The 23,207-nt window shown below is 41.8% G+C and overlaps 1 protein-coding gene across 1 annotated transcript in view; it reads right to left on the reverse strand.

The window, feature by feature from the left end:
• The window catches only part of CFAP47 (cilia and flagella associated protein 47), a 7,413,452-nt gene that overhangs the window by 6,475,055 nt on the left and 915,190 nt on the right, over positions 1-23,207 (reverse strand). Inside the window, exon 8 of the mRNA XM_044071840.1 lies at positions 20,500-20,692. Within this exon, the coding sequence (XP_043927775.1) occupies positions 20,500-20,692 (193 nt within the window). The remainder of the gene's footprint in view (positions 1-20,499; positions 20,693-23,207) is intronic.

Below are 23,207 nucleotides of genomic sequence, written 5' to 3' on the forward strand. Positions count from 1 at the left end.
CTGTGAGAGATTGAAACACCAAAGTCAAGTCCCAGGGTTCTAAGGGAGGCTTGACCGGAGGTTTAACATGTGATACTCCTTTCAAAAAATGTCTTGCATAGGCAGTGTGACATAATTGAAGAATTATCAAGTCCGTTATGAAAATTGACGATAGCTGCTAAATGTACAGTGATCATCGATGCTGAGGCTCCTGCATGTAAAAGAGTCATCAGGTACTGAAGGATCTTTTGAATAGACATAGAGAAGGGATTTATGTTCTGATCTTTGGCCCAAATAGAAAACCTAGTCCATTTACTAAAATAAACTTTCCTGGTGGAAGGTTTGTGTGAAACCAGAAGAATTTCATGAACAGGAGATGGGATGTCAGACAGCCTGGCAATCATTGGAAGTGGAGGAACCAAGCTGTGAGCTTGAGACTGTGGAGGTTCAGATGAATCGGTCCCTGAGGATGAAATAACAGGTTTGGGGAATAATCCAGGATCCACAGGCTTTGAATCAGATGAAGCCACAGAAATGGGAACCAGACTTGATGGGGCCAGTAGGGGGCAATGAGGATCACTTTGCTTCTCAATCTCTGAGCTTTCTGGAGAAATTTTGGAATGAGGGGATAAGGCATACAGAACACCCGTGGGGCCAATCGTGCATTAGAGCATCCCTCGGGGGATCTCCCTGAGGGAGGATCAGGGCAAAGTAGCTTCTGCATCTGTAATTCAGGGGGGAAGCAAACAGATTGCAGTAAGGCTTGCCCCAGTGTTGGAAGATCCGATCCGCTGTTACAGGGTTGAGGGACCATTCATGAGGCAACAGAATGTTCCTGCTCAGATTGTCCGCAATAAGTTTAGAACTCCTGGGAATGTGCGTTGCTATAAGAAAGTGGTTGGAAGCTATCTCCCAGTGCCAAATCCTCATGGCTTCCTGACACAGAGGGTAAGACCTAGTTCCGCCTTGCTTGTTGATACACCAGATGACTGGCATGTTGTCTGACTGAATTGCAATGGTCCCAGAGGGTAGGGATGCATGGAATGCTTGCTACGCTAACAGAACTGCCCTCAGTTCCAGGATATTTAGTGCAAATTGGCCTCCATGGGGAACCAGGTGCCTTGGACCGTCTTTCCCTGGAAATGCCCCCCCCCCCCCCAAACAGGAAAGCATCCGTGGTCACCGTGGCTGTGGGCTGGGGAAAACAGAACGGCTGACACCAAAGATTTGTTTGTGGCTTCATCCACCATAGCATTTCTTCCTTGCAACGGTTTGTAAGACATATCATGTGGTCAAGTGAGTGAGCTAGAACGATCACTGTGCAGAAAGGAGTCACTGCAGAATTCTCATGTGCAGCCTCGCCAGTGATACTAAAGTAATGGCAGCTGTCATGCAGCCTAAGAGTTGCACTACAAGATGTGCTGGTACATAGGTCTGAGGAAGAAGGTCCTGGATTTGGTGTCTTATTTTCGAAAGCCTGTGAAAGGGGAGAGAAGCTTGACAGGATGTTGTGTCAAAGACCGCTCCAATACATTCCAGTGTCTTCATTGGGGACATTTGAGATTTGTCCTTGTTGATTGTAATCCCCAAGTGGAGAGCGAGACCTTGAGTGTAAGAGAGGCTGTGGACTAGGAGATTCCTGGTTGGAGCGGTAAGGAGCCAATCGCCTAGATACGGAAACACCTGGAATCCTTGTAATCGAAGATGAGCTACCACAACTGCCATACATGGTGAACATTCAGGGGGATGTCGAGAGACCAAATGGCAGTGCCCTGAACTGATAGCGATTGGCTCCCAGCCGGAAGTGGAGAAACTTCCGGGAGCGGTTATCCATCTTTATGTGGTAGTACACGTCCCGGAGGTCTATAGAGCACATCCAGTTGTCCCTCCCTAGGAAGGGAAGAGTAGATTGTACTATGTCCATCCGGAATTTTTGAGGTTTGATAAATTTGTTCAATAGACTGAGATTCAGGATTTGTCTCCAGTCCCCTGTCTCTTTTGGCACTAAAAAGAACCTCGAGTAAAACCCGGATTCTGTGTGGTCTGGTGGGACTGGTTGGATGACTGTTGCTTAGCAGCTTTTCTATTTCTAAGGCTGCTAATTCCCTCTGATTGGGTGGTACATTGGGGATTCATTTGACGGGTCTGGGAATTAAATCAAATGGTATTTGGTAGCCTCTGGATATTATTCTCTGTACCGAAACATCGGTAGTAATAAGATGCCAGACTGGTAGGTGCAGAGAAAAACAATCCCCAACTGCTTCCAGAGGAAAGCAATAGGGCCACTGCTCAGGAGCGCTGGTGGGGTCTGCCAGAGAAAGAATCTCTAGCGCCCTGGTTACACAGACCCCCTCTACCCCAAAATGGTCGTCTTCCAGATGAATTGCCCCCTCTGCACCAGGGGGATTGTTCACCACGAGTGCACGAAAAGATCCTTGGGATTTCTTGAACCACATTTTTCTTCCCTTCTGGTTCCTGGAGTAGGGCCATCTGGGGGTTGGAAAAGCATAAGCCCACAGCAGACAAGGTCTTTCCATCTTTCTCACTTTGTGCAAGTGCAGACTCATCGACAGGTGCATTGACAAGGAAGATTTAAAGGGGTCTGCGAAGTTACACAACTGCATCCAAGCATTAATGACTCATGACAATGCCTGATGCGGCAACTTGAGCTGCCCCCTCTGTAGTGTGCAATATCAAATGCATTGAGGAGTATGAGATGGATTCAAAGGTAGCTAGCGGTGTGGCGACAGTGTCACGCACCTCATCAGGCAGTACCCCCGCCAAAGAGGAAGACATTTCTGAAATTAGGTCTCTTTGGAGGTGAATAAAGTGTGCCAGATAGTTTAGTGACCAAATGGTGAAGGTCGCTGAAGCAAAGGTCTGCTTCCCTAGTCTGTCCATGGTCTGGGTCTTCCTGTTCGGAGGATGGGCAGTGGAACTGTCTTCTGCCAGTTCCCTCTTGGTGGCTGCTGCCACAATTACGGAATCAACTGTCAACTGCTTGGACCAGTGGGGCTGGTCTTCAGGTGAAGATAAAATTTTGTCTGGCCTCTGGGGTACAGGTTCTACATTGTCCAGGGCCTTCCAGGTACGCTGCACAATGAGCTTAACAAGGTCATCTGCCAGTGGGGTCACCCAAGAAGTAGATGGCTGGGCACAGAAGGCCTGCAAGAACACCAATTCCTCAAAAGAAGGGTTAGCGGACTTCCAGTCTCCCCGCTGCTTGAGAATTTCGAATGTCTCCGAATGAAATATCATCTGGGGGAGACCATGGGGACCCTTCCCCCTCATCACAATCGGTGTCTTCGATGATAGATTCCTCCGGGGAGTCAAAGTGCTTCCTCTTGCACCCTTTCTTCCGGGGTGGCTCCCCAGTAGGATCTTCTGAGGAGGACTCCAGAGAAGGGGTTCCCTTCAAGGGGGGGGGGCTTGCGATTCCCATGCCTGGGGTCCTGGACAGCTGCATGCTGGGGGGGGGTTCTAATACTGATGTCATTGGTGCTGACTGCGAGCCTGTAGAGGCAAGGACCCTCTCCATTACCTGGAACACAGGCCCAACCGAGGAGGGATGGGAACCCGGAACTGGGAAGGACAACCTCGGAACCAGGGTCACACCCCACCCTGAGGAGACCACCTCCAGGTGAGGAGGTCTGAGAGAACTGAAAGCCATCGGAGCCGTGGACATGGATGGTGCCAGGGAGAAAATAGGTGCCGGGCTAGGTACCAAGGTACGGACAGTCCAAGCACTGCTCCGAGAGAGAGCATCAGCTCCACCAGTGCCGATGTAGCAAGGCTGGTCAGTGCCGACAGGGGAAAAACTGCTGTCAGAGCCGAGACAGTGTGCACTGTGGTGGACATCGGTACCAAAATCTCTGGGACCTGGGTAGAGGCCAGAGAAGGATAAACAGGGGAAGATGTAGTAAAAGAGTCCGAGCCAAGAGTGATGGAAGGTCTATCTGGAATGGGCTATCCCCTAGCTGCCAAAAGCTGATCCACAACCCACACTAGATCTAATTCAGAAAAACTCCTTGTAGATCTAAAGGAGGCTGCTGAAGGAGAATTAGGTCTTTCTAGAAAGGGGCTAAACCTCTGCCCCAAAAAAGGGTCTTAAGTTGGAGAGTATCTTGTCCCTAGCAGATATTCGAGTTTTGGAGCCAGTGGAGTGGAAGAAACTATTGGCATCATAGCCGGGGATGGTGCCGAAGCAGGTACAGTCATAGGAGCCAATGTCGGATCCAAGGATGGCACTGAAGTCAGTGGTGCCAGGGTTGAAACTGAAATAGGGGTGAATATCATGGGCGGCACCGATGGAGATGATACAGAGCATGGTGCCTAAGAGGTCTGTGCCAAGGGCGCTGGCGAAGCATGGAGCCGACTCGGTTCCATAACTGAAGAAGATGCAGGAACCAGGTGAATGTATTTTTCCTTATGTTTTTTGGTCTTTGGAGGGGGTTATGCCTCCGACCCAGATAGAGCCTCTGAAAAAAGTGTCCCGATTAAACCTTTTAAAATAAGCTTATTTTTACATTCTGCTAATGTATGATTACTAAAACTAGCACAAATGTCACATTCAGCTTTAATATGATCCACTCCCAAACAGTAGATACGAGTGTGTCCATCCGAGTTGGGCATCTTACGCCCACACTTGTCACACTGTTTAAACCCCAACTTAGCTTTGTCTGACATAGTAAGGCAACAAGGCTATCCTATAGAAAAAAAACAAAACAAAAAAAAAAACAAAAGAAGGGAGAGGCAAAGGTAAGAGAATATCAACAACGGTATTTAAAAAATACCACAAGTGGTAAGGAAGGGCCTATCAAAGGGAGGAGAGTGGGACAGTACCAATAATGGCAGAAATTAAATTACCAAGGTAAAGGGTAGGGAATAGAATTAGGTTATAGGTGACAATGAGAAAATACTAAATTGACTAAAAAATAAGAAATTTTGAGAAGAAACTATCTTAAAAATTACAATTTTCTACTTAGCTTTGAAAGAGATGGCTATCACATCTGATGAGGAATGCAGCAAACGAGATCTGAAGAAACTAGGAGAGGTGCGTTATGGGTAGGTCTTAGCTGAGAGTTTTTAGCTGGCGTGAGCTTGGAAACGGCTGTATTGGTTCTGAGGATGGAACCGAAGTCCTATTTGTAATGAATAAACAAATATTTACATCAGATCTAACATTAACTATTGCTACAACTATCACGATAAGTCCTAAGATATCTGCTATATACAGCTACATCTAATTAATTTTAACACAGCACTCACAAAACTGCAATGCTAAATGGAAAAAAATATATGGTGTAAAAGTTGAGAAGATGGGACTAAAAAACAACTACACAAAAGTAATCAGTATAAAGGAAAAAAAAAACATGAACTTCACTGCAATATAAATGGAACACTATCAAAATACCAACTTTAAATAAAGTAATAACTTTGCTTTAAGCTAATTTTTTTTCAAATGAGGTGGAGCATTTATCTGCTTGCGATTGCTCTGCTTATCATAAAGGTGGCAAGCAAGATCTGTGGTAAGTAGGAGGACAGGTGCATTAAGGGAAGGAAGATTTCTTAAAGGGGCTCAAGGATGAAGCACTAATTTTGCTTGGTCCAATCTGAAGGTTGGATCAGACTGAATGAATAGGATCTACCAATATTCTTTTCCTAAACCAAACACTTCTGGCCTAACCACATGCAATACTTTTAGCTATTAATGTATAATCTATATTTAATAACTTCAGGACTCTCGAGTTTCTCCTCAAATCTCCTATCTTCCTTTTCACATATACATTTAATATCATACCCAATAAATACCACAACTTAAAGCCCCACATAAATCCCTCAGTAAAAATATTAATCATACACTCTAACTAGCAATCATCTAAGGGATCATAAAACCCAAACAACAGAGACCCCTGAGACAGAAACACACTCTACCACCACAACACCAACCCCAGAACACACAGCTCACCACCACAATGTGCCCCCTCAACCCAAGCCCTTAATGAAAAACACATTGCCCAATGTACTAATCATAGGAGACTCAATTTTGAGGCACACTGATGTCCCACTCACTAGGCTGAACAAGGAGAAGGTGACAATCAATTATCTATCAGTTGCCAGGAAAAATCACATAACACATGCACTCAGGTCAATCCACAAGTACAAGTATGACTCAGTCATTGCCCATGTAGGTGTGAATGACCTGAGATGTACCTCCCTGGAATACCCAGGCAAGTATGACCCTAGCCCTGAGCAGTATTCTACCATCACCCAGAAAGATACCACAGTAGGAGCAGAAAATGATTGACTTCAACAATTGGCTAAGTTTCTGGTATCATTCTCTTGGGATCCAGTATCTGTATGCCTGGGACGACATGATCGACAGACCTCGATGCTTTGCCACAGACAGCCGGTGTCTGTCACCACTGGGATTCCGGGTACTGGCTAAGGCTCTTGCCACCCCTATAGTGCCTTTTTAGACAGTGTTCCAAAGACCAAAATTCCACCATAACAGCTACAAACAAATGCAATCTGAGGGTCATGCTATTTAATGCTAGATGTCTAAATCTCAAGATGCACTCGCTCGAAGCTCTCCTCAAAATGGAGAATGTAGACATCTGTGCTGTATCTGAGACCTGCACTCCCAGGCTACAACTCATTCTATACCTTTCGGCCTCAGAATACAGCCAGAAGCTCCAAAGGAGGTGGTGTCTCCATATTCTTAAAGGATATGCACACCTCTAGACTGGTAGCCCAGCATAATGCATCTGAGATACTTCAGGTAAAACTACCGATGGCGATACAAGTCATAGCCTGCTACAGAACCCCAAACATGTCCCTAGACTCCCACTCCAACTTCCTAAGCACCCTGGAATCTATCAAGGTCCAACTCAATACTCTCATACTGGGTGACTTCAACTACCTTTCCATCAACTGGGAAAACTATTCAAGTACCAATGTACAGACCCAACGCTTTCAGGAATTTATCAGTTCCAATGCCCTAGACCCAGCTCATTCTGACCCCTACTAGAGGAAGCAACATCCTCGACCTGGTTATCACCAACATGGAAGACCGTTGCTCCACACCTATAGTCAATTCCTCCCTGGTTAAATCTGACCACAAACTGATTACCATGGAAATCTCCATCACACCTAATCCCCCCACTAAGGTAACCACCCTGAAAAACTTCTCAACAGCCGACTTTGGGTTCCTAAAAACAGAGGTGGCTAACTTCTCGGCACCCATGCCAATGGAAAATAGCTGCATGACTGCCAAATCATACACTAGTGCATGGTACAAGCTTGTACACAAATGCATGAACCTTGTCATACCAAATAGAACTAAGACGCCCTCCTCCAAAAAAGGAAGCCAATGTGGTGGTCTCAGCCATCAATAAACTCTACAACAGAAGGAAGAAACTGTTGTAAAAAAAAATGAAATCACAAGACTGGAAAACCTCCCTTATTAGTCTCAACAAAAAGCTGAGATCCCTTTTCAAATCCTATAAAACCAGCTTTGAAGGCAGAATTGCGGCTGACACCAAAAACAACCACAAAGTCTTCTTTAGCTATATCAAAAACCTCAAAGGCAATACCCATATTGCACCTCCTATACTAAGCCAACAGATATAGCCAACATACTGGCTGACAGATTCAGTGTCAACTTTACCCCTCCCCCCCAAGGGCCCTATCACAATACCAGAAGAAAGGCTGGTACCCCCCATTTCTGCGGCACAGGTAAAAGCTGCATTGTCCAAAGCCAAGAATATAGCGTCCATGGGACCTGACTGCATCCTACATGAGCTACAAAATGAACTGCCACCACATTTGTCCACCCTGTTCAATCGCAGCCTTACCTCAGGCTATGTCCCTAACGAATGGCGCACTGCTACAGTCACCCACTGCATAAATGGGGAGCAACAACAGACCCTGGAAACTATCGCCCCATTAGCCTGACGAGTCTGGCATGCAAAGCTATGGAGCACATCATCATGGACCTGCTTAACAAAGATATAGGCAATCTCCAAACTCTTGACCCCACACAGTTTGGCTTTGTCAAGGAGAGATCCTGCCTGCTGAAGCTGGTTGACTTCTTTGAGGCAGTCACCAAGGCTGTGGATGAGGGTAAGGCAGTGCATACAGCCTATCTCGACCTGGCCAAGGCCTTTGATACCATTACCTACTCAGGTATCATAGATAAACTCACCAAACTAGGCATCAATTCTTACATCATTAGATGGGTTGCAAATTGGCTCACAGACAGGACCCACAGAGTGAAAGTTGTGGATTCCAAGTCAGACTGTCGATCAGTCATGAGTGGAGTCCCACAGGGTTCGGTCCTGGGCCCTCTCCTGTTTGGCATCTACTTCTCAGAAGTCCAGGCTAACACAGAAGGACTCTGGCTGACCAAGTTCACTGATAACTGCAACCTAGGAGTCATTATCAACTCCCCAAGTGATGCAGACATCCTACAAAAGGGCCTCTCTGAGACTAATGACTGGTGTCGGAACCATGGCCTGCAGTTTAACGCCAAAAAATGTGTTATCATCCCCTTTGGAAAAAACTCATTTCCCATGAATTACCATCGTGATGGGAGCCCAGTGAACACTGAAGGGGCCATAAGAGATCTGGGCACCGAGGTTGACAGCCACCTCACCTTTGACCACCACATTGCCAATGTGGTCAGAAAGTCCTTCTACATGGCACATCTTATAACCAAAGGTTTTGCATCCAGGAAGTAAGAGGTCATCATCCCTCTCTACTCATCTCTCATTAGACCAATCATCGAACATAACGCCCCATTTGGCATGTACCTGACCAGACACCTACAACAGCTGGAGAGGCCACAAACGTACCTCACAAAAAGGATCCTAGGACTTAAACGCATGTCCTACATAGACAAGACTCATGAAACTTCAGCTGTTCTCAGTCTGTTATCTACTTAGAGGTGATCTCTGCTTGACTTACAAAGGCATGTCCAACCCAGCCCTACTGGAAATGCTACACCTAAAGAAATCCAAATTCTCCCGCGCCACACACTCCAGAGATCACAACCTCATTACCACAATTAACAGAACATGTTGGAGGGACAGGTTCATCTCCCAAAGACTGCCCATACTCTGGAATAAGCTTCCTATTCATGTCAAGCAGAATGCTTCGCTGGCCCTCTTCAAGAGAAATCTTGACGAGTGGATGGGTAACAGAAAGTTCACTCCAGGGATCATTCCAGTTGCCCTACTGGATAATGGGCACTGTGAACTAACATCGGGTGGCATGGTGCCTGGGCAATTTTTTTGGGCTAGGCTTGTAAAGGCTCCAGGGCCATTAGCCTAGTACACACCTATGAACTTACAAAAACTGACATGTAAAGCTTAAAGGAGAACACACCCACAGACTGAAAAAACATGTCTATTACAGCATTTTAACACCACTTTCAGACTCTATATATTTTTTTTATATTTTTAAATGTAATTCCTAAGTCTGCCCACATGGGGTCCGGCATCCTGATTTTTTAGTCTACCTCTAGGTAGCCCCATTGCACGGTTTGGCTTTAAAATATTATATCATAGCCCCTAAGTTCCTGTCAATGCATTAACTTTACATGTGTTTTCACATATACTCTGTTTTCTTTTAGTCAGTCGGATTTAATTACCGTTTCTTGCTTTTCAATGACTACTTAAAGACAAACAAGGATAATTACACAGAACGATATTCTCAGTGCCTGTTACTACTTTTTTCTTTCTAAAGTGGCCAATTTTCATTCTTTAGTGATGCCTTAAACTCATCACCCCCCCCCCAACACTTCCCCTTTGTATCTGTCAAAGTGGCAAATTTGAGCTGTTTGCTGCTGTGATTGATGGATCACTGCAGTAGACAAAGTTCATGTGTTGAGAATACAGCAAAAACCACAGATAGTTGCCCACAATATCCTGTCCTAAACACATAAATTTTAAAATACCTACACATTTTTAGTCAAAAGAAAACATTTTTTTCACAAAAAATTTACATAAGCACCAACACAAGAATTCCCTTCAAATATGCAAGGACAGTCCAAGTCACTTTGTTTCATAGCAAATATTAAATTTTCTGACAGAAAAAATGAAAGTTATGTACTTTAGTGGAACATTAGATTTCTTGGGTCTCTGTACAGACACTGTAACATTAGGACTGATGCTTTGGCACCCTCTAGTGACATCAATGAACTCCTCATAAACTCAAGCATTTCAATACCTATAAACCTTCTACTGCATTCTTCAGATCAAGTAGGCCATAATTACGCATCTAAATATAACTACAGCGATAAAGAAGGAATTTAAGTAATGGTGACTCACATATTCTTCCAAACTCCTCCAAAAGTGACAATTTGGAGGGGGGAGATGAGCAAGTTGTTCCAGTAACCAGGAACAACTAGAGAAATCTAGCATTCTAGTAAGTATACAACTTGCATATTTCTCAGGCCATATCTGGACACTGGAACATCAGCACATAATCACCAGAAGGGTGACCTAACCCAGCAAACACCTGAGAATGGTCACTCCAAAGTATGTTCTCATCCTAGATACAGAGTTCGGACTGTAATGTTTAGCAAAGGTGCAGAGAAGACCAAATATCCACTGCAACTATCTGATCAAGTAGAAGCATACATAGGAAAGCTGTGGATGTAGGTTGTGCCCTAACAATGTATGCTTTTAGTGGAGTGTTGTGTAATGAAATGAAATGTAATTTCAGATCCATTTTGATAAGGTAATCTTGGCAATTTATGACCAAGATGAGCTGCCAAAAAAAATCACAAAAAAGTTGTTCATTCTTCTCACAAGCCTTTGTGTGATGCAAATAAAACCTTAATTGTTTGTGAACATCCACGGGATACAACAAACACTCTCCTTTGTTAAAGTAGTTAGGAAAAAAAACGCTGGTAAGTGAATCCACTGATTTAGATTAATCTGAGTGGCCCCTTTGGGTATAAAGGATGGTTTTGTCCTAAGAGATGCTCAATCCTGATGAAAAATTATGTAGGGGAACTAGGAAGACAGAATCTAAACCTCAGAAATGTTTTTGTTGAGGTAAGAGCCAATGATAAGGCTATTTTCCATGATAAGAGATCAGTTGAACCTGCTGGCTCAAAAGGAGGTAGACTACGAAGCACAAAGGTCTGAAATGAAAAATTTATTTTATGAAAGCTTTACATGAATGGTGTGTGGCCAGTGAATGAGTGGGGAAGCCATCATGAAAACAGGAAATGGCTACTAGATGTACTTTAATTAAGGAGTAACTAGCTCCACTGATGTACAGTTCTGTTAATAAAGCTAATACCTCCTGTAACAGTGCTAAAAGTGGCAAATAGTTTTTCTCAAAATCAAGTGATGTGAATATTTTCCATTTACTTTTATCAATTCAAGTTGAAATTTTCTGAGAAGTTGTAATTAGTTTAACAATTTCTTGAGGGAACTAAAAGTTCCTGGCCATTACTGGAACTGGAGAAACCAAGCAGTTAGTGGGAGTGACTGAATATCCAGTTGAGGCTGTCCTAATGTCTAACTTATCAGAGCTGAGGTCTGTGGAAGAAGGTGGGGTTTCTTTTCCAGATAAGGCCAGAGCAAGGAGAACAGAGTCAGGTGGGGTCCCAAAGGGTGCTATGAGAATGAGATGAGGCTTGCAAGTTTTGGCTTTCTGTAACAGTCCTGGTAATGAGGGAAGGGGATGATAAACATAGAGGAGACCCAGGAGGTCAGTCACACGAAAATGCATTCCTGGGTGTCTGCCCCTTTTGGAGGATTTTGCTAAAAAGTAAGGATAGTTGGCATTAAAAGGAAAAGCAAAAAGATCACAGTAAAAGAAGTTCCTTATTTCTTGAATATGCTGCATGTTACGTTGTTGTTAAGAGACCATTTATGAGGTGGCAGAATCTGTTTCCTCGGTTTGTCTTCAATCACACTGGTATACCCAAGTATGTGCATTGCTATTAAAAAGCATTATGAGTTTAGCGCCCATTCCCATACTCTCATTGCTTCTTTGCAGAGGAGATAACATTAGGTTCCTCCTTGCTTGCTCAAATACCATACAACTGCCATACTGTCTGATTGTATGTCAGTTTCACATTGAGGGAGCTTGCCCTGAAATGCCTGCAGTGCTAGGAGGACTGCCCTCATCTTAAGCATGTTTATGTTCAGAGAGGCCTCTTCCACTGTACATGAACCCTATACAATCTTGTCTGTGAACTGCTCCTCACTCAAGGGCCAATACGTCCATGGCAACAGTGGCAAGCAGCATCAGTTTAGTAAAAGGTGACCTTACTGATAGGGTGACAATCTGACCCTCTAGCATACTGTCCAAGAGGGCTGGTCCCATTGTACTCAAAAATCCTCATGCTGAGTCTGGCATTGGGAACCATTTGCACTGATGAGGCCATGAGACAAAGTACCTTGAGGATATGAGCTGCTGGCGGCTAGCCTTGATGTAGATGGCATGAGAGCTTGGATATTAAGGGAAGAGAGTCTTTCCTTTGGTAGTTCAGTCAACTATCTCTGGTTGTCTAGGTGACAGCTTATGACAGTGACATTTTGTGAAGGTTCTAGGTAACAGCTTATGAAAGTGACATCTTGTGAAGCCTCCATTTATGACTTGTATACCTTTACCATTATCCCCAAACACAGGCAGACGTGGAGCAAGTGCTGTGGTAATACCAAACAGTAGGACTCAAAATTAACAGCGAATGGCTCCAACCTGAAAGTGGAGAAATCTTCTTGATGCCTTGTCCATTTTTATGTGTATGTAGACTTCTTGAAGATCTACAGAGCACATCTAATCCCCTGCCTGAAAATGACAGTAGTATGGATTGCACCACAGCCATCCGGAAAGACTCCTTCTTTACAAAATGGTTTAGCCAACATAAATTGAGTATTGTCTCAGGTCCTTGGTCTCTTTTGGTCACTAAAAAGAATCTGGAGTAAAACATGGATTTTCTCTGGTCTAGCAGGATCTCTTGGATTGTTCTCTTGATGAGGAGGACATGAAACTCCTTTAATATTGCTTCCCTTTGTCTGGATGGCAATGAGAGGGTTGGGAAGTCTGAACTGGAAGTGTTGTATGAAAGGTAATGAAGTAGCCGTCCATGCCACAATATGTAAGGAGAGATGGCCCTGACTATCTCCAAAGGGAAACACAGTGAGGCAACCTTCAGGGAATGTAGGAGTAGAACCCTTGAAAGGATAACCTACATCTCTGGTTGTTAGGACCACCTCTTCCCCTGGTGTGACATCTGAACTGAATTCCCCTCTGTTCTGGGCATTTCTGTCCTTCTGCTGTCTGTACTGGGAATACTGGGATTTATGAAACCATAAGCTTAACACCCCTTTCTGGGTTTGTTGAAAGGTTCTTTGTGGAGAAGCAAACTTAACTCTCACAATGGTGAGTGATTTGCCCTCTTGCTCAACAGGTATGCAGCTTCTCTTTCACTTGTTGCCCTAATGGCATATTGCTGTCAAAGGGGGAGTTGGCAAAAGTCACTAAGATATTCCAGAACATATGTGAGCTGTACATCCAGGCCTGGCTCCTCACAGTGAGACCTAAACCTGTTGCCCTATCTCCCCCTTCTTATCTGTTATGCAACAGACATATTGCCAGAGAGGAGATGGCACAGCTATGTAGTTCAATGTTCTGATAGAGAATATACTGGACGCATAGACTCATTTCCCTAACCAATCCATCATCCTGGAATATTTATTGGGGAAAAATAGCCTGAACACCTTCCTGGACATGTTTTTTGGTGGCTACAGCTACCACTATGGATTCAACAAAAGGACCCTTACTCCAGTAAGGACTCTGTTGAGCTTCCTTGGAATGAGCTTAATTACATCTCGCTCCTTCTACACTTTACTGAAGTTCATATCTACCAGCTTTGTCTGGGGAAGGCACTACAAATGCTGCCGGAGAGAGGAGTTCTAAGCCTACTGTAAGATCTGTTCCTCATGGGTGGTGGAATCTATTGGCTGTGGTCATCTATGCCTCATCATTTCCAATATCTCACTCAAGGATGTGTCCTTTGGTGAGGCTTTGGGGAAAATCTCTCAATTGTCCAGATCTGTATTCAGAGTAGAACACTCCATGGGGGAGCCTAAGTGCTTCCTCTCATACTTTCTCTTCCCAAGGTAGTTGGGCTAGAAGCCCACATCTTAACTCCCCACAAAACACCAATCACCAGATCCCATCACTCCAGGCCTAGTACTCCTCTGGTCCTGTTGCAGCCTGGATGATGGTCAGCTCAAGCGTAAGATTCATGTCTTATGAGGGACAGACTAAAGGCCCTATCCCTCTACTCCATCTCATATTGCTTATTGAGAGGTGACGTATGCCTGACCTACAAGCCATTCTCTGATCCAGTCCTGATGAAAATGTTACATATTCACAAAAAAAAAAAAGATACAAAGGTTACACATTCCATAGACCTGTACCTTATTTGTGGCTTTAACAGAAACTGCTAGAGAAACAGATTTGCATCCCAAAGGCTACCTTGTCTATGGAATAAATCTCCTATCTTCATAAAACAAAGCCTGTCCCTCACTCTCTTCAAAAAGAATTTGGATAAATGGATGGTGAACCATAAATTCACTCCTGGGGTACTGCCCATGTCCCTTAAATGACTCAGGGTTCCAACACCCAAAGACCCACTATGCTGGTACTACCCGAACTAAGATATTATTTTGTCATATTCTGGGTATTATTGGCTAGGACTGTAAAGTCTCTTGCATCATTAGCTTAGTAATCACCTATGAACTCAAAGTCCTAACTTCAGTGGTATCTCGGGGTGGAATCAGTACCATTCACAATGAGTATGAAAGAGCTAATGGTAGCTACCATCTGCACTGTGGAATTCACCAAAGTACCTAGGTCCAGGACTATTAGAGCCAGTGACTTCAGAACTGGTGCCAAAATCAATAAATCTGCTCTGACCGTTGACACTGAGGACACCGGAATGGAGGCTAAGCAGGAGATCTTTGGTGCTGAGGTGTCAAATGTTGAACACTCAGACACCAGAAAATGGTACTTATGCAGTCAGTACCATCTCTTAAGGTGCCAAAGATACTGCATCTACCCTTGCAGGCCTAGCAATGACTGGTGCCAGAGGGTAAGGCATAGATGTAAGTGAAGAACGCAACATAACTGTTGGTGATGACTGCATCACTGTCAGTACCAAAACCGGCACAGAAAAGAGATGATTAAAAGGGAGGGATGTGAAATATCTTGACTCACGGCAGAAACGGTCATGGCTAGGACAATACCATACCACAGCTAGGCCTAGGCAAAGGCCAACATCATATACTCCCAATCAAGTTGTGTGGGACTTCCGAGGGATCTGTGAGAATAAAAGGAAGCAACAGAAGGAGGTCTAGAAGAAATAAGCATAGACAAGTGTTTTTCTGACATAAAGCTACCAGTGTACCATCTCAGCACAGAGTCCTCTGCAGCTCCCGGTAAATGATTGGATGAAGGCTTCATAGGGGAGGTCAGGTTGGGTGTCTCTCTGTAGGAAAGAGAAGGAGAAACTAGTTGTCTTGGCTGAAGAGATCCTTCTCCAGTACCGGATGGACCTCGGCCTTCCTCTTATCTTTCTTTTCCTCCTGCATTGGTGTTGAAGTGGTTCCTATTGATGCCAAGTCAGTGGGTAGAATACCTTTAACCATTAGCTTGTTCCTGCATTCTGCAAGAGTCCTGAAACTAATTTTTTTTTTTTTTTACAGATGGTGCATTCACATTCACTCAACAGATGAGATGCCCCTCGACATATCAGACACAAATTATGTGGATCTTAAGGGGGAATTTCATACCCACAGCTCCTATATTTTTTTTAACTGTGACATGCCTTCCTTATACATGTTGACTAGTACTCCATTCTGTAAAGAACCAACAAATCACAAGCTATGACTTAAATCATCAAAGATCTTATTTCAGAAGGAAAACAAAACTTTAACCAGAAATATGTGGCAATACTACAAGAGAAAAGAGACTAAGAATTTAGTCAAAAGACAGAGCCAATGGCCCAAGAAATAGCAAGGTAGATAGGGGGATGGAAGAATGGAAAGTGAAGGAGAAAAAAATAGTTGAAAGGCTAGAAACGTTTTTTAGAAGGAAACTGCTGTCCAGGCAATGCTACTCTGGTAAACAGAATAAGAAAATAGTTGACTTAGCTGTCCAAACAAACAGTAAAAAACTCCCTTGCTTGTCAAGCTCTGTGGAGACGTTACTGTCTTAACAGTGTCAATGAGATCTGCAGGATGCATCAGAAGTAGGTGTTATGGGTAGTGGGGAGCTTAGTTTGTGAGTAGTTTGTTGCTGTCAATAAATGGTGCCAGGGCATCAGTCCTAATGTTTCAGTGTATGGACAGGACCTGAGAAATCACAAGTTTTCCTCACAAAATAAGAATAAAATAGGAAGGCTTTCCCCACAGGGTACGTATCTACCCATCTCTAGAAGGATCACTAACCAAATGATTCAAGGGGCCTGCTTAATAACCTCACACTTTGGTGGCAAAAAACTCTAAAGCTGTTGGTACTTCAACTGTCTTTTATATGGAGCTCCGTTTAAGTTTCTGGCAGTAGGAATACTTGGAACATGTCCAAAGCTTTGATAAGCTGGCCAGTGCAAGGGGTAAGACTCATATAGCTTAAGCTACTGCAAAGGTAATGTATTTAACTTTATGTGACCGAAACTGCTCAGATACTTCACATGACTGAGCTACAACAAAATCTTGAAATAAAAGGTTAGGCCATAGACTCATGTCTTTTTTTCTAAACAACTTCTATGTGAAGTTCATCACATCAACCATCACAAGACACAGGCACTCCTTCGCTTCTCTTCTGTAGTAAAAATAATGAACAACCTCCGAATGGAAAAAGCACTTTAATCCGATAATATAAAAAAACTTTAAGCTTCCACACAGCTTTTCGTCGGTACTATAATCAACCAACTTCTTCAGAACAGCGGAAACAACGTCATCAGACTTCCACCTATTTAAATACCTCACACTAAATAGAAAATTTAAAATACACTTTATGTAAAAAAGAATGTTGGTCTTATTAAAAACGGAAAGAATTAAAAAAACAATTTTTTAAAAACATCTCATAAACATCTTAGAATAATCATTAATATAACCAGAATTTTAACTTAGATGGTATCATTTGGCAATACACATTTAATAAAGGTGTCAACTAGAATACGTCGAAAATTATTGAATAAATAAATAAATATGTTTATTTAAACACTACTATAAACCTTCATTATATTATATTATTTATAACTCACTATAGGTACCCATAGGCCACTGTGGGACCCTTAATTAAATATATTCATCTAACTAAACTCTTTAATTTTAATATACAAGAAATGGAAATTCTGTCATTTAACCCCGGATAATGACATGCGTCTAATCTCAATTGCCAAAACAATTCACGTTCCTCTAAAATGAAGGAATCAACTGCCCCCCTACCCTCTTGGTGAACGTGGTCAATAGCCATAAAGGAAAAGGAATGACAAGAATATTCACTGACATGTGAATTCAGGGTAAATAATTGGATAATTATTCTAAGAGCACACAGAGGTGCTGGGTTGAATGAACGAGTGTCCATTAAGCCGTACTTAAATAAATGCAGACTGCCGAAGTAGCCTTATCGTAGGACTGTAGTATTTTATTGATGTATGTTTAATGGAAGCTTTTCTGGTTCCTTGCTTTTGTTCTGGTTGTATGTTTTTTAGAAGAATCTGATGCTTAACTGGTCAGGCTGTTTTAAAGGATGTTTTGAATTCTTCAGTTTGTATATATTATACTTGCTATGCTGTTGTTTTATAGGTCTGAAGAAGCATTTTTATGTGAAAGCGCTTACCTCTTTTATTAAACGTTTTTATAGCTATTTCAGTGACTGCTGCTGTGTTCGCTCTGTCAGTTTTCGTGGATGTGTTTTATATAATATAATGAAGGTTTATAGTAGTGTTAAATAAACATATTTATTTATTCAATAATTTTCAACGTATTCTAGATACTTTTCATTAATGTGTATTGCCAAATGATAACATCTAAGTTAAAATTCAAGTTATATTAATGATTATTCTAAGATGTTTATGAGATGTTTTTAAAAAAATTTTTTTTTAATTCTTTCCGTTTTTAATAAGACCAACATTCTTTTTTACATAAAGTGTATTTTAAATTTTATATTTAGTGTGAGGTATTTAAATAGGTGGAAGTCTGGTGATGTTGTTTCCGTTGTTCTGAAGAAGTTGGTTGATTATAGTACCGAAGAAAAGCTGTGTGGAAGCTTAAAGATTTTTTTATATTATCGGATTAAAGTGCTTTTTCCATTCGGAGGTTGTTCATTAGTTTTACTGCAGAAGAGAAGCAAAGGAGTGTCTGTGTCTTGTGTTGGTTGGTACGGAGTTTGTGCACGTACTTTGTTTGTGGGTAAGTTCATCACATCAGTTTCCAGTCCAAAAGATGCATCAAACAACTCTTGGTATCTATATGAATAAGTGTCTTTATTTGCTGAGTGGTGACCCCCCCCCCACAGGTCTACATCACATGATCGAGGTTGCATAACGTTGAATCACACATCATCGAGGACAAGATGATCTATGTTCTACAACATCGAACATTAAAGCAGAGCAAATTAAAAAAGATAAAAGTCTTCTTGTAGGTTTTTCAGGGGGGCAGGCCCGCTGCACCCCCCACACTCCCTACTACTTAAAGATACCAACTCCGAGATCACACTACAGTGAAAAGAATGGTAAATTTTCCATTCCGTGCTGTACTGTACCATTCTCCTCACTGTAGTATGATCTCAGTGTTGGTACATTTAAGTACCAGGGGGGTGTGGGGGGTGCAGGGGTCTTGCCCCCCCCCTGCAAAAACTCGAAATAAGAAGTTTTCACTTTTTTTTTTAGTTCGATGCTGCAGAACTTCGATCTTCTGGTTCGATGATCAGAGGTTCGATGTTCTGCAATTTTGATACTCTGAAGGACACTCTCACTCGCTCCCAAATCATCTGGAAAAAACAACTCTGCCAGAAAGCTCTGAAGAAAAACAGTGAAATTGCAAAAGGCTCCCTCCTATGCACAGATCAGTCATTATCATTTCTAGCATTAATTTGTTTCATAAAAAGACAATGTCAGAATTTGCAATGCCATTTCCTGCCCTATTGGTAGACCCTTTCATTCTAAATGACTCACTTCCCGAATAGCTACTCCCACTTCAGTCAGTCAGGTCCACTCTTAGGGAATGAACATAGTCTTTCACTACTGTGATCGGTCTTCTGATTCTCAGTATTGGAATATGCTTCCACAGCCAGTCTATCTGTCATCTCTCCCCCAGGATGCCATTACTGGACTCCAGTGGAAGTCAAGCTCCTCTACCAACAATCCAGAACACACAAATAACACCTGTCAAAGTCAGTCACAAGCACAGTTATCTTCAACTTCAACCACAACCTCCATAATCCTCACTACTGTGATGTGCATTCTTTGACAGTCACTCCTAAGATGAATGAAAGGGCTGTTTCCTCAGTGTTGTTGTCATATTTCCCACATATGTATAAATGCCACTTGCAGTATATCCTGAAAATGGAAACACGCTTAGTGGGCCTAATCTAGTGAAAAAAATGAAACAATTAATAAATAGACAAAAAGGGTTTAACAACATGCACTGCAAAATAAATAAATTAAGGAATATCATTATTCATTGACATCAATGTAAAACTTTGGTCACTTTAGGAGGAGCAAAGCAAAATCATGTGACAAAAGTAGGGATGCATACTGATAATCCATTTGATGTATAAGTAGATATGCTAATACTTCCACAATACAGCTCAACTGTTGCTTTAAACATTTTATTAAAAGTTTTGTTAAAACAGTCTTACAAACACTTAAGATCTTCCAAAACAGTGGCACAGAAAGCATCCATTAATGGACAACACATGGCTTTTATTGGTAGAGTCAAATGGAATCACATTAATACTAGTATATAATGGTCTACTATCAAAACTTTGCAACACACTTGTGTGAGTTTACTTACCTGAAAAAAACATAGTAAAGTCAAACACTGACTGATCAAAACACCGAACATGGTAATGCTGACAGTTGACATTATCAAGATTACCAAACTTACCTGAACTTCCCGTGACTTCCTACTAATGCTTTGCAGAGGGCAACTCTGTGTGGGGGGCTGTGCCCCTCACCTCCTGCTATTTACATATACAAACTCTGAGATTGCACTACAGTGAGGAAAAGGGTAAATTTCCTGATCCCCACTGTAGTGCAATCTCCAGTCAAAAAGTCAAACCCACAACAGCAAATGCACACTAGTATTTGCTGTTATGGATACAAATGTTTAAGAATTGATGTTACAAAACCCTGGAACTGTGACATTCGACCTTCCAAGGTTCGGGTAACTGTCATGCAAGATTGTGATGGTAAACCTATATAACTACAGTTTTACAATAACTGTTAAACTACCGCAAGAGCTTTCTCATTCTTCTTACCAGGATTAATTTTGGGCTCAATCTTCTTTGCTGTAGGTTTGCAAATACCAATAAAATTAAGGTAAATTTGATGGAAAGGCTGAGTTTTCAGATTACCAGGTTCATTTTCCAGTAGCACAGGGCCAGTGATACTGACTTCCTGTTTAACTTTGAAGGTCCCCACTTGATGTGGAACAAAAGAAATGACCAAATTCTGTAGGGAAGAAAAGAAACACATTACTAAAAACTGATAAAGCTTTACACATGCTCAGTGCACACTTAACCCTATTTTTAAATATATTCACCTTTTCAGGAGGCAGACATTAACTATCATATACCTTTATGTTTGTCAGAATTGCTTTAAGAGCAAAATAAGCCAAAAACAAAAGCATACTTCTACCACTTCCTAGTTCTTCTTTTCTGGGTTTATTTTATTTCTACAGCGTACCACATTATCTTTGTGCTTTTACTTCCCTAAAGTCACCAGTTATCTCTTGTTCATTATCTAACTATACCTCATATAACTCCTAGGACAATTTTTTTTTCTTATAGTTTAACAATACATAGAACTCCTTAGCCTCCAAGGCAAATTCATTTTGGTTTAATCCAAAAACATCTCCTTTCCAATACTGATCCCACTAGTCACAGATCTCACTAACACTGATACAAGTTACGTTTTGAGTCTGCCCATCCTACCCAACCCAACACACTAATGGAGTAACTGCTCTGCCAAAAGCTTACAGTAACAGCTGACAAGTATTTTATGGGAAAATCAGCATGCTCCTAATAATCTAACTTCTGGGCAGCTGATAATTAAATTCTCCTTGACTACCCTTGTTACATGTGATAGATCAGCTGTTTTCTGCAGTGGTATCATTTAAACTAATCTCTGAATGACTTCCAATGACAGGCATAAATACATCTCTTCGAAAAGATCATTTACATAATACCATAGAATTTTTCAGTAGAAAGAAACCATAAATACATCAGTTCTATGCTCTTTCTGACTTCTGCTAATTCAAAGACCATTTACACACCATGTATTTTAAGTGCATCAGATATAAGATAGCATAATCTATATCTGATATCTTTTTCTCATGAAATGCTCAGATATTCAGGCACCAGAAACATCCATGGTTCAAAAGGTACTATCTCACTGTACTAACATCCCGAATATAAATACCACCCTGAATACAAATACCAAATTTAAAATAGGTTCTTGAAGGTTATAAACTCCTTTTCATCTTCAGTCCAAGCAATCTACTTTCCCAAACACTCTACTAAATGATGAAAGTAGATGGATAATGCACAAAATCCATGAACAAGAAAAGAAAGAAAGACATTACGCACTTACCATAAGCTGGAACCTTTTCATCCAAGTCTATCTACTACAGCTGTTGGGTTTGGAGTCACTCCCGGGATCTGATCCAGCCGTTCACTAATGCTCTAGTGCCTTAAGCTCCTGCAAACTTTACCATCATCCTAGCAAACATACCCTTAAGGTCAAGTTTGCTGCCTAGAAACTATATATATAAATATATATATATATATATATATATATATATATATATTAGGACAGCAGCAATAACCTATTGAAAATGATGGCTACATGACATTTTGGAGGGGAGAAGAAGACAGGGATACTATATTGGATGGCCTTAAGTAAAAAGGATCCAGCGTTAGGCTGTATACACAACTTCTGCATCCTATTCCATTCTGTTTGATCAGACTGTTGGAAGAGAAACCCAAGATACCTTCAGAACCAGGTGAAATCATGACAGTATATATCTAAGAGATGAAGCACCAAAGGCTGCTCTGGTCCTTGAAATGATGGCCAGTTTGTAATACTTAGAAAAGTTGTGCAGTGTGGGTCAAGTGGCTGTTGCACAAACATCATTAATGAAGGCGTTCTTGAAAAAGGCCAAAGAGTATCTTACAGAATGGGACTTTGATTTAGAACTCAAAGTTTTATTACTAAAAGGGTAAACAAACTAGATGCAGTCTGATAGCCACTTGGACAGAGTTTGATTGATGTCATTAGATCCCAACCTGTTTAAAACAAATGAAAAGAACAAATGGGTATCCTTTCTTAATGACTTGGTTCTGTGTAGATAGAATCTGAGATGTCTGTGGACATCTAAAGTACGTAAGATATATTATTCCCCTTTCTTAGAGCAATTTGGAAATAGCATAAGTAAGCTGATTGACTGATTAGTACTGTTCTCGGAGACTTCCTTTGGAATAAAGGAAGGATTGGTTCTTAGAGTGACTTTGTCTTTATGGAAGATCAGGTAAGTTTGAGAGAGGGACAAGGTGTGCAGTTCTGATATCCTTTTAGCCAGTTTAATAGCCATTAATAGCTATTGTTTTCAAGATAAATACTTCAGCTTCAGAAATCTGATTTAAATGGAGTCTTGTTTAGAGCTTTCACAAACAAATTCAACCCCCCCCCCCTTAATGGGAGGACAAAGGAGAAAAAAAAACTTGAAAAAGGCTTTTTCACAACTTATGAGAAGCTACTGTACTGTTTTGAAACCAATATGGTAGTTGGGAATGGTTGCCAACTGCACTTTAATATTAAAGTAGCTGCTACCTGAGTCAAAAAGGGAAGTCAGTAAGTTTGTGATCTTGGCTACAGAAAAAGAATATGGATCAGAACCAGAGAGAGAATATTTTCCATCTACTCCAGTAAATCTTTTGAGTGAACATTTTCTGGGAAGCAGAAAGAA

This window comes from Protopterus annectens, chromosome 5.part0, assembly GCF_019279795.1.
Source record: "Protopterus annectens isolate FY-2018-M chromosome 5.part0, PAN1.0, whole genome shotgun sequence".
Taxonomy (NCBI): Eukaryota; Metazoa; Chordata; order Ceratodontiformes; family Protopteridae; genus Protopterus; species Protopterus annectens.